Source organism: Labrus bergylta, chromosome 17 (assembly GCF_963930695.1).
Source record: "Labrus bergylta chromosome 17, fLabBer1.1, whole genome shotgun sequence".
NCBI lineage: Eukaryota > Metazoa > Chordata > Actinopteri > Labriformes > Labridae > Labrus > Labrus bergylta.
This window is the reverse complement of record NC_089211.1, coordinates 10,644,224-10,662,195: the sequence shown is the minus strand read 5'-3', so window position 1 is coordinate 10,662,195 and position 17,972 is coordinate 10,644,224. Positions and strand designations below refer to the sequence as shown.

Sequence of the window (17,972 nt, the reverse complement as noted above, 5' to 3'; positions counted from 1 at the left end):
GGATATAAATGTAGGTGCTAATGCTATAGGTAGCTTGAGCTCATTCCTCCTAAAAATGTGATTTAATGGAGCAGTTACCAATTTAAGACTCTAAATCCTCTTTGGGTTATTTGCATGTTGCTACTTCTAAATGTATTTATTTTTTAATCAGAGGTCGGTGATAACAACACAATCATTTGACTGCTTTTAAACTTGGTTAACATACGACACATTTTTTTCGGAAAAAACATCACATACAGTGTTAAAACAGTGTAAGAGCCCAACACCCACAGGTGGTCAACAGAAATGTGAGTTGGACTAAAATGAAAGGGAATGATTTTAGACATATTGTGTTATTACATTCGTGTTTGACATTAAGTGGTTAAACTCTTATGGTAGTGGATGTGTAATCTACACTTGGCTTTAGTGAACGTATCGAAACACAATGAATTCACTTTTTTCAAAGGAGTTAAATTCTTTATGTTTGTGTGGAGAGTTTTCTACATTTTACATTCAATTAATCCAAAAAGAAAAACAGGCACGCCTGAGACATAGGCAGTTGCATTGAAAATATACTGACCGCACAATCAAACGACAGACTGAATATATTAAAAGTTTCATCCATTTGACATTAGAACCAAACCTAAATATTTGAAGGCAAACCTTGATGGTAACAGCAGTAATGCTTAAAACTCTTGCTTTATGGGTGCTATTCCAGTACCTACACTCTGGTGATGATTGGACTTGTTTCTGAATAGTAGTTTTTTATTATTATTGATTATTCTCACTTGTAGAAAAAGTCTAGAACAGTTTGAGTGCTTTCAAGTAGAACTACACTTGCAATGAATCTTTTTGATAGCAGGGTTACTTTCATATATTTCTTTGATTTAAAAGAAGATCGATTGTTCATATCAGATATCATTTATAGTGATCTGGGAGAATTAATGCTGCATGAATCCCAGTCAGAACCCCTGTCTGAGTATATGTGAGTCACCTCAAAGTCTAAAGCATATGGGTGCACAGTTAGGCCTCTAAATGTCTGATGACATAGCAGGCACTGATGCATTTGTGGTTTGAACAGCAAGTTATGTGTGTTTAATGCTCATTTAATCCTCACATTGTGATATCCTCCTCTGTAGCATACATATAGCTAGCATATATATAAGTTAATGAACAATATCATCTGACTGTGCAGTGAAGTAATTAAAATTGATATATTGATCATAAAATCGTATATAGCAGTGATATTCTTTTCTTTAATCTAGATCATCTGCTGGATGAGGATGCTAACATTTATTACATTAGTTCGATTGAATCTGCCTCATTAGCTGTTTTCCACATTATCTCTATGCTGTCAGCTCTGTTATCTGCACGTATAATCTAATGAAGCAGGAAAACCATGAAACATTAGATGATAAAAATACATTCCTAAGCCAAGCAGTGAAGGAATCACTATGCAAGTTCCACGACACCAGCTGAAAGAGACGGCAGCAGGAAGCACACCCGGAGAATTAAAGAGGAGTCCAATCTATGCAGAATATCAATGCTTTGTTATGGTGCTTTAAAAAAGGAAATCTGCACTATATGGAAATCTCTCCGGATCTGAAGGCTGCGCAGTGTTCTACAAATCTGAGTGCTGTGAATACAAAGGGGCTTTTGCTGGACTGAAGACAAACCTGTCTTATTTCAGAGAGGAGCGGGCTGACAGGAGAGCTGTGTGTGATTGGCAGCACTACAAAGAAAAAAAAGGAACATTAAAGCCCACCAGGAGGGAGGCGATGCATACACACCTGTGTGTATGTGCATACAGGATACATTGTGTGAGCGGAGGAATCTGTGAGTTGGAACTGTCTTTTTCGATGATGTTTGTGCTCATATTCTGCACACACACCTCCACACAAACACGAGTCAACACACTCATGATAGTTGAATCAACCCTGATAGCGTGCGTGAATCAGCACATAGCAGCCTCATGTTTCTCTCGGGGTGGGAATCATAGGACTCATGACACGATATGATACATGGTCCACAATGACAATTATATCCCAATTTAGAGATTCTGTGTTAACTGATATATTACATGACAATCATAAAATGATACATCAAAATACCCGATTAACTGAATAACCTAAAATGCCCCGAAAAAGGTAAAGTGCAGTGAACTTTGCCCAGCCACCCCATTGGGCTGTGTCGTCCCATGAATTGTTGTGAATTGGCGCTATACAATGAAGGTTTATTAATTGACTGATTGAACTTCCTGTCACCTTGTCATCATTAAGTATTGTTTTTATCTCTGCTCTGTAAGGTGACCTTGAGAGTTTTGAAAGGCGCCTTTAAATAAATAAATAAATGTATTAAGCACCACTGTGAGGACTCATGAAGTGCTGGCGCAGTGAGTGAAATTGCAAAATCGGGAAATCGGTTCTGAGTGCTCTGTAACAATAGAGGGATACATGCTACCTCCTTCACCGTAAAAGGAATACTTCTTCTAAAGAGTAACTTGAATGTTTTTGAAAAGTTTCTATCATGGCTGGCCTGCTGTTCCACAGCAGTCAAAATTGATTCTTGCTGTGAGCCAGAGTTATGGCAAATAAAAAAGAAAACATCCAAACATCCGTAGAAACCTCTCAAAGCTCTCCGGAAGCATTATCCACGTCTCTGCTATTGATCTCCATGTTCAGTAAATGATAAACAATTCTCTTGTTTCCAATAGATGATTTCATACGCTACTCCTGGCGGAGCGTCTGAAAATGAAAGAGGCAGTGATGTAACAGTGTGGTAGTGCATAAAAAAACAATATTGATAAAAGCTTGGAGTGATCTGAACATACACTGATTGTAGCATGAACGAGATTATTTTGTACGTATTTTACTGTTATTGTCAGTGAGTCAATTTAATCTTAAAAACAGGGTAGAAGGAAACTCTAGCGCTTCAGCCACTCTACAGATTGCGCTTGGTGCTCTCAGAGAAGGACCTTAGATGTTCAAAATAAAATTCAGTGGACTCCTATTTTAAGGCATGGTCCAAAGAAAGTTCTGGAGCACACAAATCACTTAAGAAATAAATAATTTTGGTGCAAAACAACACTACAACCGCACTAAATACACAGAATTATGTTTGAAGCCTAAAATCAACTCGAGATAGTATCAATTTCAGCTGAATAGTCCTTTAGTTGCAGAACAACTGCGCAAGCCTCTGAACTTTTTTTCAAAACTTTCTCAACTTCCTGTACCTTGATGCAATAATGATGGATCTCATTTTTTTGAAGACGCAACTTTTTATCACTTAAGGCAAAATTTTGTTCTTCAAATTTAATGAGCACTTGTTGTACATCCTCTGAGAGGACACAAGTGTTTGTTGTTTATCAAATGTCTCTCTAGTCAGCTTGCCTCATTCACAAGATCCCCTCCTTAAAACTGATTTGGTGAGCAATAGGATTTTCTGGCTTGAGGAAGAGTCCTCTCATCTCATCTATTAGAGGATGCACAAATTGGGGGAGAATGGTGGAATTTCAGATTTGTTTCTGACGGCACCAATGTGATGCGATGTGATGTACTGGACTGAATCTGTACAGAAGAAACATTTGACTTCGAGAAACAGGTTTAATAAATGAAACAAAATAAATTGAACAGGATATTTGTCCTTTATTATCTTTAAGGCTCTAAGGCCAAACAGTGATACTACTACTAATACTGAATGTAAAGGGGTGCCAGTGGCCTAGTGGCTAGCTTGCGCCCCTGATGTACATGGGCTATTGTCCTTGAAGTGGGTGACCAGGGTTCAAATTCGAACCCAAATACCTGTAGCTTCTTTCCTGCATGTCACTCCTCACTCTCTCTGTCCCTGATTTATGACTCTATCCACTGTCCTGTCTCTCTGATAAAGCCATAGAAGCCCCCCCCCCCCAGAAAAAACATTAAACATTTAGAATATTAATGCCTGGTGACTCAAGAAACCTGATAGTAACACACAAATTGACTATAACCCTCTGAGGTACCCTCTGAAATGATTTGACCTTGATCATCCTGTTAAATTACAGATAAAAGCAGCAGAAGAAGCAAAAGAATTGGAGCATTCTAGTGGAACCAACGTGTCAATTTTAATTCATAGTTCTTTGTTTCCTACCTCCAGGATAGATGTCTCTTACTCCATTTGTTCGAAGGAGTCAGGCTTCGTTTCCTTCGGCCCATTGTCCGCTCTCCATCAGACACATCTGGCAGAGAACATCTGGGTGTTTTCATAAGGCCTAGAGTGGCTTGGTCTGGAGGGAAAAAAACATTAGTTGTGTCAAATGCTTTCCATTTTTTTTTTCAATTCTGAGGCTAAAGGCTGAAGGTTTCCTTGATTGTATTGCACATTTTTCTTCCATTTATTTAGCCTGAATTTAGCAAAAGTACCAACTCCCCCATATTATTCCTGCAATAACAACATACCAAAGACCCCGGTCTCCTTCAGCCCTCCAAACTTCTGCATGGCTTTGATGGCATTGGTCAGGGCCTCTTTGGTCTGAAGCTGACCAGTCGCAGGGTCGGGGGGCGGGAGGTAGCCAAACTTGCTCAGCCAGTCCTGAAAGGGGAAACAGAAGACACAGAGTTCAAGGGTCATTCCAGGCATTTCAAGGATGCAGAGTATCCAAAAGCTGTTGAGGAGGTCCAACACCTGTTCATGTTTACAGCCTGTGGCTACGTTGTTGGGAATTCCCATTAGCCACATCTTCTTACATTATTGTTATTTGAGGGGTTTGACTAAGAAGCGGTCGTGAGTTTATTCTGAATAAGGCTCTCTGTGTCTTTATCTTTTGCTGTACTGTACTGAATGTTTCTAACATAAATTCAAAGAATGATGACTTCAGTGATTTACAAAAGAAAGTTAATTCAACAATAAGCAAAGCTCCATGAATAAAGGTTAATAGTGCAACTCAAGTTTCCACTGGAAACCAATGAGAGTGCTGCCAATCAAAGTCGCCCTGCTGACTGTGTTGATCTGATGGATGCATGCAAGCTGCAACTTGAGCTCTGCTTTTTCCTCTTGCTTTTTGTCTCCTGATATTTCCTTTGTCTGTATTTTTTTTCCTTTTTTCTCTCTCTTCTCTTTGTCCAACTCAGCTCAGCTAAAGCTGCCTCCTCTCTCATGATCTGACAGCCTATAAGAGCTGGCAGATTTTAAATAGGTTTTTGATCAGCTCTCATCAGAGGTGAGTGACACAGATCGATTGCAAGGCAACCCTTCTGTAAAGACAACGCTGGCAAAATCCCATTAACTCTTCGCTTCAGCTCTCCGGGGGCTGGTATTCGCCTCCTCATCCTTGGGATTGCCATTCCTGCAGAGGGCCTGGCAAAGGTTTGCAGGGAAATTAAATTGACCCTTAGCAACAACAGGCATGATGAGAAACAACAACAATTTCCTGGAAGAGTTTCTGCAATGTAACAGTAATGCCTGGAGTGAGCATGCTGGCTAAAGGATCTAAACGAAAACAGGAAAGTTAAATTGACTCTATGAATCAGCAGAGATTGTGATAACAGTGTTTGTAAAAAAGTGCTCGCACTGATTCCAAAAGTTTGCCAATTAAGTTTGCTGTTGTTTGTCTTTTACAGTTTCAATCACTTTATCACTGTTCATTGTAAATGAAGTGAGAGCCTTTTAGTAGCCTTAGGAACCACTTACCAAGGATGGCCAAAGAGCACAAGTCAGATAATTTCACGGCTTTAAAAAAGAACTCCCAAGTTATCCTAACCTACTGAATGCAAAACATTAAGCAAAGTGAATGTTAACTCTAATTGTCAAAAACATGTTGTGCACAGGTAACATCCATCAGTTTAGAGACTATCAGTGTCTGAAATCTGTATAAATAGATTCCTGGTACAGGCTCAGGTGATAACACACATTGACTATTGCAACACCCATAGTGCAACTCATCCCTACTGGCAGGTCTTCCTACATGCACTATCAAACCTCTGCAGATGATCCAAAATGCAGCTACGCGACTGGTCTTTAACCTACGCTGTGCATCTCCTTACACTGGCTCCCAGTTACTGCTCGCATCAAATTTAAAACTCTGCTACTCGCTTACAAAAACAGCCACAAAAACGGCTCCTCCTTACCTAAACTCTCTCACCTCCCGCCAGCTACGCTCTGTCAATAATAGGCGTCTGATCCAACCTTCCCAAAACGGCCCTAGGACTATAACTAGACTCTTTCTTCTGTAACGAACCACCAAAGTCCTTTGATCTGCAGAGTTCATTTGCACCTTTAAGAAAAAGCTAAAGACTCAGCTCTTTCATGAACACGCACTTAATAACATTGATGATGACTAAGGGGATGACGACAATGGTTTTGTTTGAGAATGACGATTTAGGATGGTTTTGATGCTGATCAGCAGCTGCCAATGTTGTGCTTTGCCTCTGTGCCCTTCCTATCAGAACTGTTCAACTATATTAACTTTATTAGACCGACACATTTTTGGTTTGTGGCCTTTATCAGGATCATTCACTCTCCATGTCAATGGTAGTTGGTGAAGTTGTTGCCAGAAAACTCCACTCTGATACAGTATTTCTTTCATTGAAAATGTATAAAAGACAGTTTCAGCAGCATGGTATAAGTTGCTTCATCTGACAAACACCCAGAAGCAGCGATTACAGGCATTCAAAATGAGGATCTAGAAACAGTTATCTTGCCATTGTTGATCTTGTTTGCTTTTGTGGGTCCTGTAAAGGCATCATTTGTAATTTGAGTGTGTTTCATAATCTGTGAAAAAACTCCTCATACAATTCTTTTCCAACCCAGGCATTATTAAGAATAAATTAGTGGATTTTTGACTGTGCTGTACAAACGGAAATTGGTGGAGTTCTGAAGACAGAAATCTTCAGAGATACATTTTTCTATTTTATGTGCCAAAGTTTTGTTTGGATTGACGTCACACAATGCTCTCATTCTATCATTTCTTGTTTTTATAAAGAGTGTTGAGTTTTTCTTTAACACAAGGGTCTTTTTAATTGCTCATCTTCATATTTGTTATCTTAATGACAAGATGAATTGATTGACCTATAGATCATAATAACACTTTGAAAAGTAAAAAATAGTTTCCTAGACACAAAGGTGACATTTTCAAACAACTTAAATGTGTTTGACTCCATAACTCTAATAAATTGCTCTTGAGCATCAAACCTCAAACAGTGAGTATTTCTAGCGTTGACTATGAGGGAACCACCAAATGTGTTCTGATTATATTTATGATCAACTTATCAATGGATACACCGACAAGTTCCACTTTATTATTTATAGGGCCTGACCGATATGGACTTTTTGGGCCTGATACCGATATTGGTATTGGGGAGGGGAAAATATCAGATATTTTTGGCCGATATCTTTCTTTGATATATGTTCGATCTGTAGGGATAGATATAGATATACATACACACATATATTACGTTGATCCCTCAAATGAAGTGATCAAAAACTTGTTGAAAAGATATTAATTAAAGAAAAGATGGTCACACAACTAGATAGTAACTGCACATGTACGTGCATCACCACTTGACACTCTGGAGAGTGATCATGCTTGTTGTAATCCATATAGCACACTCTGCTGGTGACAGCCAGAGAGAGAACTGCTAGTGTAATACTAAAACTCAAATGAAATGCTATTTGACTGGTGAACAAATCTAGTGATATCTACGATCAAATTAGCCGATACCGATAGTCATTGGATATGCTAATAACTGCCTATATTATTGGCTGGCAGATTAATCAGTCGGGCTCTCAAGAAGAGTATCATAATAGTGAGAAGACTACAATATACCTCCAAGTACTGTATGTATGATAGTTTTGGGATATACAATGTGACATTCTTAACTTTGAACTATTTTTGTTGTAGAAGTGTCTGGAATGAGGAATTATTGCCAGCGTCTAAGGTGCTCTTAATGTTGGGGTTAAAACAGAAATAAGTGCTTTATCTTAAATACTATCTTGATCAGAACTTAATTGACAGCTAATTTTCTTGCTTGTCACATTTTGATGAAGAGATGTGGAACTGCCTTAGATTTAAAGTATTTATTTTCAGTGTTGGGGGGGTAACACGTTACAGAGTAATCCGTTTGAGTACTCAGATTACTTCTCTTTAGTGACCAGTTACATAACGCGTTAGTACTGAAATTCAAGCGATCAGTTAACGGTGACTATTTCAGAACAGTCATTTGTTACAGGGAAAAATGCTGCACTGCCCTGTTCCTTTTGTTGCCTCAAAAGAAAAGAAAATTGAAGTAAAGAAATCCCCGAAGCATCTGCAGTTTAGCTAATTCAGCAAGTAAGATGGGGGAGAGGAAAGCTTTTACTTGGTGTAAATTTTTCCATTATTTTGCCTTGTTATATTTTATATTGAGTCTGTCATTCCTTTTATTGGGCTGAAGGGTTACAGATTATGGACTGTAAGAGGGGATTCCATGGAGGCCGTGCAATGATGGTATAGCTGATATATTCAAAGGTAGACGGACCATTTAACCAGCGTGGGTTAATAGCCGCAAAGGGGTTTTAGTGTCTATCAACGCGTTACTTTTCTCAGTGGGTGACACAGTTACCTTTTAATGGCAGTAATCTTGTAATGCAACAAGTTACTTTTAAAAGTAAAATGACCCAACACTGTTTATTTGCAGGTTTAAAAGCAGAAAAAAATGAAAGCCAATACTATGAAAATGAGACGAGTTAAAAATAAACGAGGTAACGCTGATTAAAGTTACATGCCTAGAGTACATTACATACATACATTGTCTGACTGTGCATGCATCCATACAGACAAGAGGAGGTTAAAGTTCTTCTCTATAAGCAAAGTGTTGAAGTGATGGATCTGTGCTGTCTACAAAACTGCGAACCCTTTTTTTCACAAATACACACACACACCGACACACACCGACACACACCGACACAACTCATAAACGCACTACATCAAACTTTTTTTGTGGAGCCAGCAACTAATTTAAACCCTGACACCGTAGCTCACAGCTGGAAAAAAAAAGAAGCTTTAAAACCTGCCAAAGAGCTCAGTAACATGCTGAACGCTGCTAAATTATATACAGGGATGTCACTGTGTTTAGGTGAGATTGGCTGTACTTTAAAAAAAAAGGCTGCATACAAGTCATCTGAGGTCAAATAGAGACACTACAAACCATTAGAAGAAGATAAGGAGTACAACAAAATAAACAACACTCCCGCTCTCACAGACCATAGAGAGTGCAACTCAAAGATAAAATCCCCAATGCAAGAACAAAGGAGGGAGAATTAGGAAATCTTAAATAATTTACACGCTTCTCAGACCTAATAAACCCGAAAAAATAATGGTGCAGTTCTCCTGGGTGCTCACCCTGGAAATAAAGATAAGGAAAATGAATGTGTGCAGAATGAGAGAGAAACACAGAATCTGGCCTGTACAACAAATTCTAATCTGAAGTGAACAATACGATGACATACTCTTCTTGAATGGCTCATTAGAGACACAAATACACACTTTGGCAAACACACCATTAATGCATTGAAGTGATTTCTTACATCTGTGTTCTGTGCTGTGTCCCAAATAAAAGGTAGTTCCTTCTGCGATAACTAGGCCTCAACATGGGCAGCAACTTTTTATTCCTCTGTCGTGTTTTTCATTAAATTGCAATATGGATTGGACTCTTTTCTTAATCAGAATTGTAAGACAGAACTAAAGTACATCTTAAATGTTAAAGTGTGAAGTTCAACCACTGCTTCAAGCGAATGAACAACTAATTATCCAAAGAGCTGAGAGTGGGTGAGAGAAAGTTAGGAGAGCAGACGCAAGTTTCCTGTCTGAAAACAAGTCAATATTTAAGGTCATGTGAAGAAAACCTCAAATATCGTTTTATTGTCTTGACTAAGTGAGACGTATTTTAAGACCGTACTTGGTAGTTATGAGCCTCCTGCTTAAACAAACGCAACAAAATAACAGGAATAAGAAAATAATCCTCATGTTTGACAAATAATCAGAGCTACATTGAACACTGTCGTTCACTTTGCACATCATATCAGAGTGTAATCTTACCTAATGATGCAACAACTGCTGTAATTACACAATCATCCTAAAAGTCACTGCCTTATATCTACTCTCTCTGGAAGGAAAGGGGGAGCTGAGCTCAGTGGTCTGCACAAATAGTCGAAGAAATCCAAATGTAATGATCCTGGAAATCAAATCTTCATCAAATGTTAAAAAAAACAGGCTGTTCGGAATTTATTTCTCAAAAAAATAATTAACAACCGAATAGAGAATTATTTTTAAGGCCTTAATTAAAGAAACATTTTAAATAAAAAGAGACAGAGTTTTAATCAGCTGCACACAAGAGTTGAGCTCAATGGCCTCATCAGCCCTCCGTCTAGGCAGCCTTGTTTTTCTTCTACCAGCATGGGAAAGCAGGCCCTGCCCTCATGCCCTTTTATGGGCATTAGTCGACGGTTACCTATGCTAATTAGGAACAACATGCATGGGCTTTCAACTTACAAACACAAGGAGATAAGAACACAGCTACAAACAATTCAGTCATTGAATCTGACGAGTCTTCTTACAAATCTTCTTAAGAAGATAATGAGGCCCAATGACACTTATTATTTCAAATAGTCTTCATCAAACCACAAAACATTGTTTGTAAACTTAGTCCTTATTCCTTATTTCTTATATTTAACTGAAGAAATGAGCACACAGAGAATAGAATGACAAATTGAAATGATGCCTTAATAATGGAGCAGTTTTTTCTTCACTTGTGACATGCTTTCTTTTCACTGTGTATGCTCTCCCTGCAGTGAAGTCAGGGCACAGGCTCAGCTGCAGTGAAGCAGCTCTAAAGCTGCTATTCAATGACTTCTGCAGGGCAAATTCTGGCTGACGCGTGGGCTTGACCCCATGTCCAAACTCAGGCCCAGGGGGTCTCTACCACTTAGCCTGCATGCTGCTCAAATGACCGGCCAAGTCCTGGTGTATTAGTATTCTGCTTTCAATATTCAGGCCTTCCCAAATGGAAACAAAGACACATCTTGTCAAAGTGAAAATGCCTTTTTGTCAGCTGCCTTTTTGTCTGTAGTCCAACACAGTCATACTGTATTCTATTATCCAAAATACAGAAGTCCCCGTGTCACAGAGCAGGTAAAAATCACTACCCATACTGACTTTTGGCTGAAACCGATTATCTTTCTTCAATTATTTTTTTTTAAACTTTTTTTACAATGGAAGTTAATTTTCAAAATAAAACACTTACTGTTGAGTAACTGTTGATTTTTTTTTTTTTTTTAAACTGCTCCAGGTTTCATGACCATCTCTCATTCTCACACAAACCAATCTCCACTAGACGATTTAGAGCATCAAACCCTTTATCACCTGAATTCTGCCGACATGTAAGATTGTTGTGTGTGTCTGTCCGTTAGTGTTTGTGTCGCTGTGTGCACGGCATGAAATGGCTTGTGTGGTTGAGTCTGAGATGGGCACAAAATCTGCTGCACTTTTTACGACCAGCCAGGACGAGCAGGCTGAAAATCGGCAGATTCGATCTATCGGTGTACCTTAAGCTGCAAGTTCAAATCTATTTGCTAATTGAATGTTTTCTGAGTAAAAGCAAGGAAACATCTTTGTGTATTTCAAAGTGTTTCCAGGGCTTTCCAAACAAAAGTTTGGTCTCAAAGTGAAAGTTCAACATTATGGAACATAAAATTAGTTGTTTTCTTGCCAGGAGCTAGGTAAGAAATATCATTACGACTCTGATGTATGTACAGTAAAAAAAAAGAAAAAGAAAAGCTATCGCCAGCAGCTGGCTGAAAACAACTAGACTTGTGCTTTATCAGAAGGAGCAACTTTGGTTTTGGGGGCTAGAGTCTGCACCAGCTAAACTTTGATTTTCAAGATTGATAGGAGCAGGAGCATTATAATGTAACAACATTCATGAGTTTTTCTTCCAGTAAGAAATGATATGTAACATTTCTTAGCTTAGTTTAACACAACAGAAAATCTTCTGTTAGTGCATTTGTTGTCTTTTTATCTGAGCTGGAGAGAAGAGTGCTCCTTGCTTAGTGACTTCATGGCGCTAACTCCAGCTAAGATGTTAGCTTATGCTAACCTAAAGTCCACCTAAACTGTAGGTTGCTAATATGTAGTGTTGGGGCTCTTTGTCAGGCTGTCGAATCATGCAAAAGTAGACTATGAATAAGTCTGAATATGAATGCAACACAGACATCAGACTGAACGAGACATGTAACTTCATTGTTTGATGTGTGACTGATGCATCAAGTGATTGACTCTGTTAACACAGAGGGCCCTTTGAAGGGTGGGTTTGATTTATTGTTCCTGTCCCTGCTAAATTTAGCTGTTGATTCCAGATGTCACTTTCATTTTGCGAGGAAAAAACACTAGGCATGTACTTTATGTAGAGAGAAAGAGTTAAGATTAAAACCAAGTTTGATATGGCTCGTGCACTGGCTTGCTCCTTCATCAACTCTTACAGTCATCTTTGCGTAAAATCTCATTAGTGGTGCAGAGTCCCTTCAGTGCTCTGCAAAATGACATCCCCTGTTTTTTCTTCCCTCCCTTAGTTGTATGAGTTGAACACTGGCAGCTGAGCAGCGTCTGATCAATCGGAACAACACCTTTCATCACTGTCAATAAGCTAACATTCATCATCCGCTGTACACTATGTGGGAGTCAGGGCTGCTCTGATGCACAACGCTGTGATACAATTCAATAACCTCTTCCAACAAACTTCTCTGTTGCAACATCAGTCAATTTTCCTCAGCGTTCCAACTCCTTCAGCATTCTGTCTTTTTGGAATACTCTCTCCAAAATGGGTTGACCTTTGTGTGTGCTGCTGTCGAACTTCTTCCATGTTTAAGAAACCTTGTGTCACTTAGTTGGATGAAATGATGATTGTCAGGGATTTACAACCTAAGCATAAATGTATATAAATGTATATTTATTTGATATCTTTTGTTGTTTGTAGAAATGTTACATCTCCGTAAGCAGCGCCTATTTTTTCAAAACTCTAAATAGAGATTATTTTGCCTAGTACCACTAAGAAATTGTTCTGCAATTTGCAAGAAGTAATTGATTTTCAAATGTCAAAATGGCTATATTTTAATTTCACAGAATAACTTTCCTTTGAGGGCATGTTCTTCATTGGATTGCCCCCCCCCAAAAAAAAAAATATTATTTTTTTTTATCTGCGACTGGTTTCTAAATTAATTTTTCAGCAAAAACAGTGTCATGGCATCACTTGCCTCACGCTCCAATTACCTGGGTTCAACTTTAACACTTGGCATGGAGTCTTAACACCAAAGCAATCATTGAAGAATACTTAATTAAAATAGGGTTGAAGCTTTCAAAGAGCCCACAATGCTTGAACTGAATGTTGAACTGTCACCTATGATACTTGGAACTACAAAAGACAAAATAAAACACATGATGACAGGATACAGAATCCATCTTTTCCCTCCATACAGTAGATAAAACACTTCTATGTTTGCATCTCTACACCTACATACTGTATGTACATATATTATACATTAACATAGATTTCACCCAATTTTCTGCCTTCACACGTTTTCTGGTCATGTCCCTTATGCAGAAAAAAATATGAGCAGCCATGAATTAACCGTGTCTTCAAGACGACATAATACAGTCCCCGGTGGGAACAGCAGGCAGTAATTATGCAGATATCAGTCCGTTGTTACACAGCATGCAAGTTCTTTCATTTGATAAATGATTTAAAATGTTTTGTGTTGCTTTTTGGAAGATTGCCACAAAATACTGAACTAATTTCAAAGGACTGTGTGTAAAAAAATGAAATATGCATGATGCTATATACTCCCTTTTAATTATTTGTGACAATCATATAATGGAAAACAAAACATGGAGAGAGATTCTGTATTAAAAAAATGTCTAGCCCCAACTCTAAGTCAGACAAACAATATTGCAAATTGGGTTATTAAAGGTGCACTACGTAGTTTGGGTAGAGAAATTTGAAAGTTGGAGAAATATACAGATTGTGTGGTATATGTTCATAACTCTTTACACAAACTGTCCTCAGAGGAAAATGTGATCCCTGGAACACTGTTTGAAGATAAAATGCTACACGAGAAGTTATGGTGGTGGGCCTGCAACAGTGAAACTGTAACTCTCCTGGTAGCTTTTTTTTTTTTAGCTTCAAACAGTGTCCAGGGACCCATTTCTTTCTTTGAGTAAAGTTTGTGTATTCAGTTCAGAAAATGTAGCACAGAATTGTTTCATTTCTCCAACTTTCAAATTTCACTACCAAATCTACATTGTGCACCTTTAAGCAGGGTATATTAACAAAAAAAAATGATATCACCAGAGTACACTACCTTTTTTCTGCAAGATACAGCCTGTTTATGCAAGAATCATATCAGACACACATACTCATAAGATCCTACATAAGCACAATACAAAAACACATTTAAAATGTTTATTCATATCCACATTAAAACAATGTTTTCTGAGGACATCACACATGTCGCAAACACATTCTGGCTCTCACTTTTTCACACTTATACGGCGTGTGAATCACTTATATGGTGTTTGACCTCTTCCCACCCTGGGGTGCAGTATCTGGATCTGAATAATGAGCCTTGGAATTCCTCAAGAGAGGGAGAGAGTATACTGTAGAGTCTCCAAATTGTCCTGTTCTCAGAGCAGAGAATAACGTTTTGAGACTTAGTGAACCTGTACCTCATTATTATGGTGTTTATAGATTGAAATGTTGTGCTTTATATTTAAATAGAAAGCTTGTTTGAGATGAGAGGTAACAACGTCTGCCATTGAAACTTACAATACACGTGAGTAAGTAATGTTTCTAAATGGCATTGTGTAGCTGTGAATAGAGGAAACAGAGCAAAGCGCTGTCTGCTTTTCAGCAACGGCAAACATGTCCACGCTAAAAAGAAAACCGATTTGAGGTAGAAAACAAAGCTTCGTGTGTGAGACATTGATTAATGTGGGTGTAGATTTGAAGCGTCGCTGTATTGCAGATGAATCAGTGATCAGTGCAGCGTTTGAAACAGGAGTGTTTAGACATAGAAGCATTGTGTGGGTGAGTAAGTCTGCGGAACAAAAGGGCAGAGTTTATGTGATTTTCGTAAATGTAGCTTTTTTGTATTCTGTTAATGCAAAGACATTTTAAATCTGTTTGCACTCACACTTTACATCCCTCAACCAAAGCAGGTAAAGAATGTGTGGGCTAAAGAAAAGAAGAAAAAGGAACACTGAGACTGAGCTACATTAGACCAGCTCAATTCAAAAACTCTTTATTTCTCAGATACTTGTCTTTACCTATACGTTAAACTGTTTTGTTTTGTTTTTCAGACCTTTAACCGGAACATTTCTAAACCTGATATCTATGGTTTGGCGTTCCACTGACTGAAAATAGAAAATGCAGATTTAAAAGTAACACCAAACAAATCCCGTGATTGGACACCTCACACTAAAGTTACCATCAGAACACAGTTCTCTGAGTGAGTCTCAGGTTTATCCGTGAAGTTTATGAAATCAGCTGCACTCTGAACACTCTACGATCACATGGGTCCGGTCGGTCGATCCCACGGCAGGCAAACCTGCATTCAAAAGTCCACAGGTCTCTGAACATTTAGATATTTGTGTAAGTGATAATGATTTAAGGACAAATTCATTGAAAGCGACTATTTATCGTTAATCGGATATCTGTGTAGGGCATGCCTAAACAGCAGCGTAGCAAAAAAATAAAAAATAAACTCTTGCGAGAAAATATTTACTTCCTCTCCTTTCACTTTTCTTCCTCCGGTGTTGTTTGGCAGTGCGCTTCCTGGTACACTGGATTGATTACAATACAGCACCGCCACCATACCGTTGTATGTAACTGCAGTTAGAAATGACAAATTCACACCAGGTACTGTACTTGATACGCTGTGTTCTTAATAAACACACCCAACACAATAATGTATAGCGGTTCAAATTTTTGAAAACAGGAAAAACATGGGTGCCCTGCCTATATGAGTGAGTGAGAAAGCATCGCTGGTTTACAATTTTTTGAAATGTGTTAAATGCGGCAGCTCATATCATGACAACAATGAAATGCGAATAATTTCACAATCTTATTTGAAAGCAAGACTGAAATGTGTATTTGCAGGAAGTTGTCACGTTTTTTTAATTGAATAGTTTCATAGCTTTCTAGCTCGAAAGTTCATGTTAGCACTAGCAGTGCCCTTCTCATGTTTGTTTGGGCAATCATTCAGCTGATAGGCTTTCTGAGTGTTCTTGTTAAGTATAGCTGAAGATTTAAGCTGAAACGTTCATTTGACTTATTGTTCAAAGTCTGTGGCTTCTGTGTTGTGTTGAAGGCTTTAGCTGTTGGTCAGCGTAAGCAGAAGTCATCTTATAAGCTTTAATAAATAACTTAAAATACTCTGCCCAATCATTAAACTCAATATGTTATTTATATATGAAGTTATCAGTGTTTCTCAAACAGATTTTACAAGAAGCATTTTTTGGAAGCATCAGAGACAATATCTCCATCTGTGATAAATGATTATTTAACAACCTCTCCTCACTCTGCTGACATCTTGACATCCACAAATAATATTGGGGCAAAAAAAAAAAGAACAAGCTGCGACCCAATCCCTGCACATCATTTTTTTTTTCTTTCTGTTAATCAGGCTGGACTTCTATACCGTTCTACATGAGTCTTTTGTTTTTCCTGTGTGTCCGCCTTTCTTCTTCATAAGAAGTTTAGTCAGGCATAGTTTAAGTATTCCACATAACAGCTAATGTGCAGTGATACTATCCCAGTGCGCCACAAAGTGTTGTGCTGCCGACACCACAGTTACCTAAAGAGCCAATTAAAGTGGACAGATGCAGAACAGGTTGTTAACCTTTTTTTTTTTACTATTTTGCTCAGCAGTCTTCACTGTTGCTGAGCAGAGAGCAACAGAGCAGCCAACAGACTGGAGTCATGACACTCATTTTATCACCTTTTCTTGTAGTGCTGGGAAATACGAAACAAAAATCACATCCCAGTTTGTCTGTTTTGTTGCTGAATGGTGATACACAGTTTATATCTTGATATTTTTTTCTGTAAAGAATCAAAGTCGACTCAAATATCACATGGTCCACTTGCCTAACATCACAGACGCACTTTTATGAATACTCTGTTGCACAATGTCAACATGCACATGAAAAATGACATAAAAACAATCTAACCATTTGTGAATAAATATAATGGTATGAATTACAATGTTCCTTAAAATAAATAAAACAGAACAAATGAGAAATGTTTTGTTCCCGAAAAACAATATACAGACAGCTGTATATTTTGATATGTACAGTAGCAGGGATGTTTCCAGAGGGGTGGCCAGGGGGGCCCAGGTGCCACCCCAAAATCCTTAACTATGATTAGTTACATGCCCTGTCAGAGGTGGGACCTCCGTTTAAAATGCAGGACTCAGTCTGTGTTGCAACAGGCAGCTCATCTCAATACTTTAAATTGTGACTTTGGACGTACATGTTTTTAGTCCTTGAAGAATAAAGCTTAGAATATGTATACGTTGCCATTATCCTGTGTTACTTAAAAGTCAATGTGATTAGTGTAGACAGAAGGAGTAAATAAATGAATGTGTGCACACACAAACTTCAGGCCATCCCTGCACAAGTCAGTCAGTACCCAGTTGGGCCACCCCAGTCCAAAAAGTCTGGACACGCCCCTGATATGCAGGCAGGTTTTTTATGTTTAGCTCAGAGAGGGAAAGAGGCGGAGCACGGTGAAGAGTGACAGACAGTGAGAGGTAGAATTATTATTATATTATATTATATTATATTATATTATATTATATCATATTATATTATATTATATTATATTATATTATATCATATTATATTATATTATATTATATTATTTTAAAGCAACATAAACTATATGGATATATAAACAATGTTTTATTATCCTATATCTCATTGAAAAAATATGTTT

General features: G+C 38.1%; 1 protein-coding gene across 1 annotated transcript in view; it reads right to left on the bottom strand.

The window, feature by feature from the left end:
• LOC109991881 (matrix metalloproteinase-17-like) overlaps window positions 1-17,972 on the bottom strand; it is an 85,505-nt gene that overhangs the window by 51,931 nt on the left and 15,602 nt on the right. The window contains exons 2-3 of the mRNA XM_020644305.3: window positions 4,413-4,545; window positions 4,105-4,240 (exon numbers count right to left, since the gene is read on the bottom strand). Of these exons, the coding sequence (XP_020499961.1) occupies window positions 4,105-4,240; window positions 4,413-4,545 (269 nt within the window). The remainder of the gene's footprint in view (window positions 1-4,104; window positions 4,241-4,412; window positions 4,546-17,972) is intronic.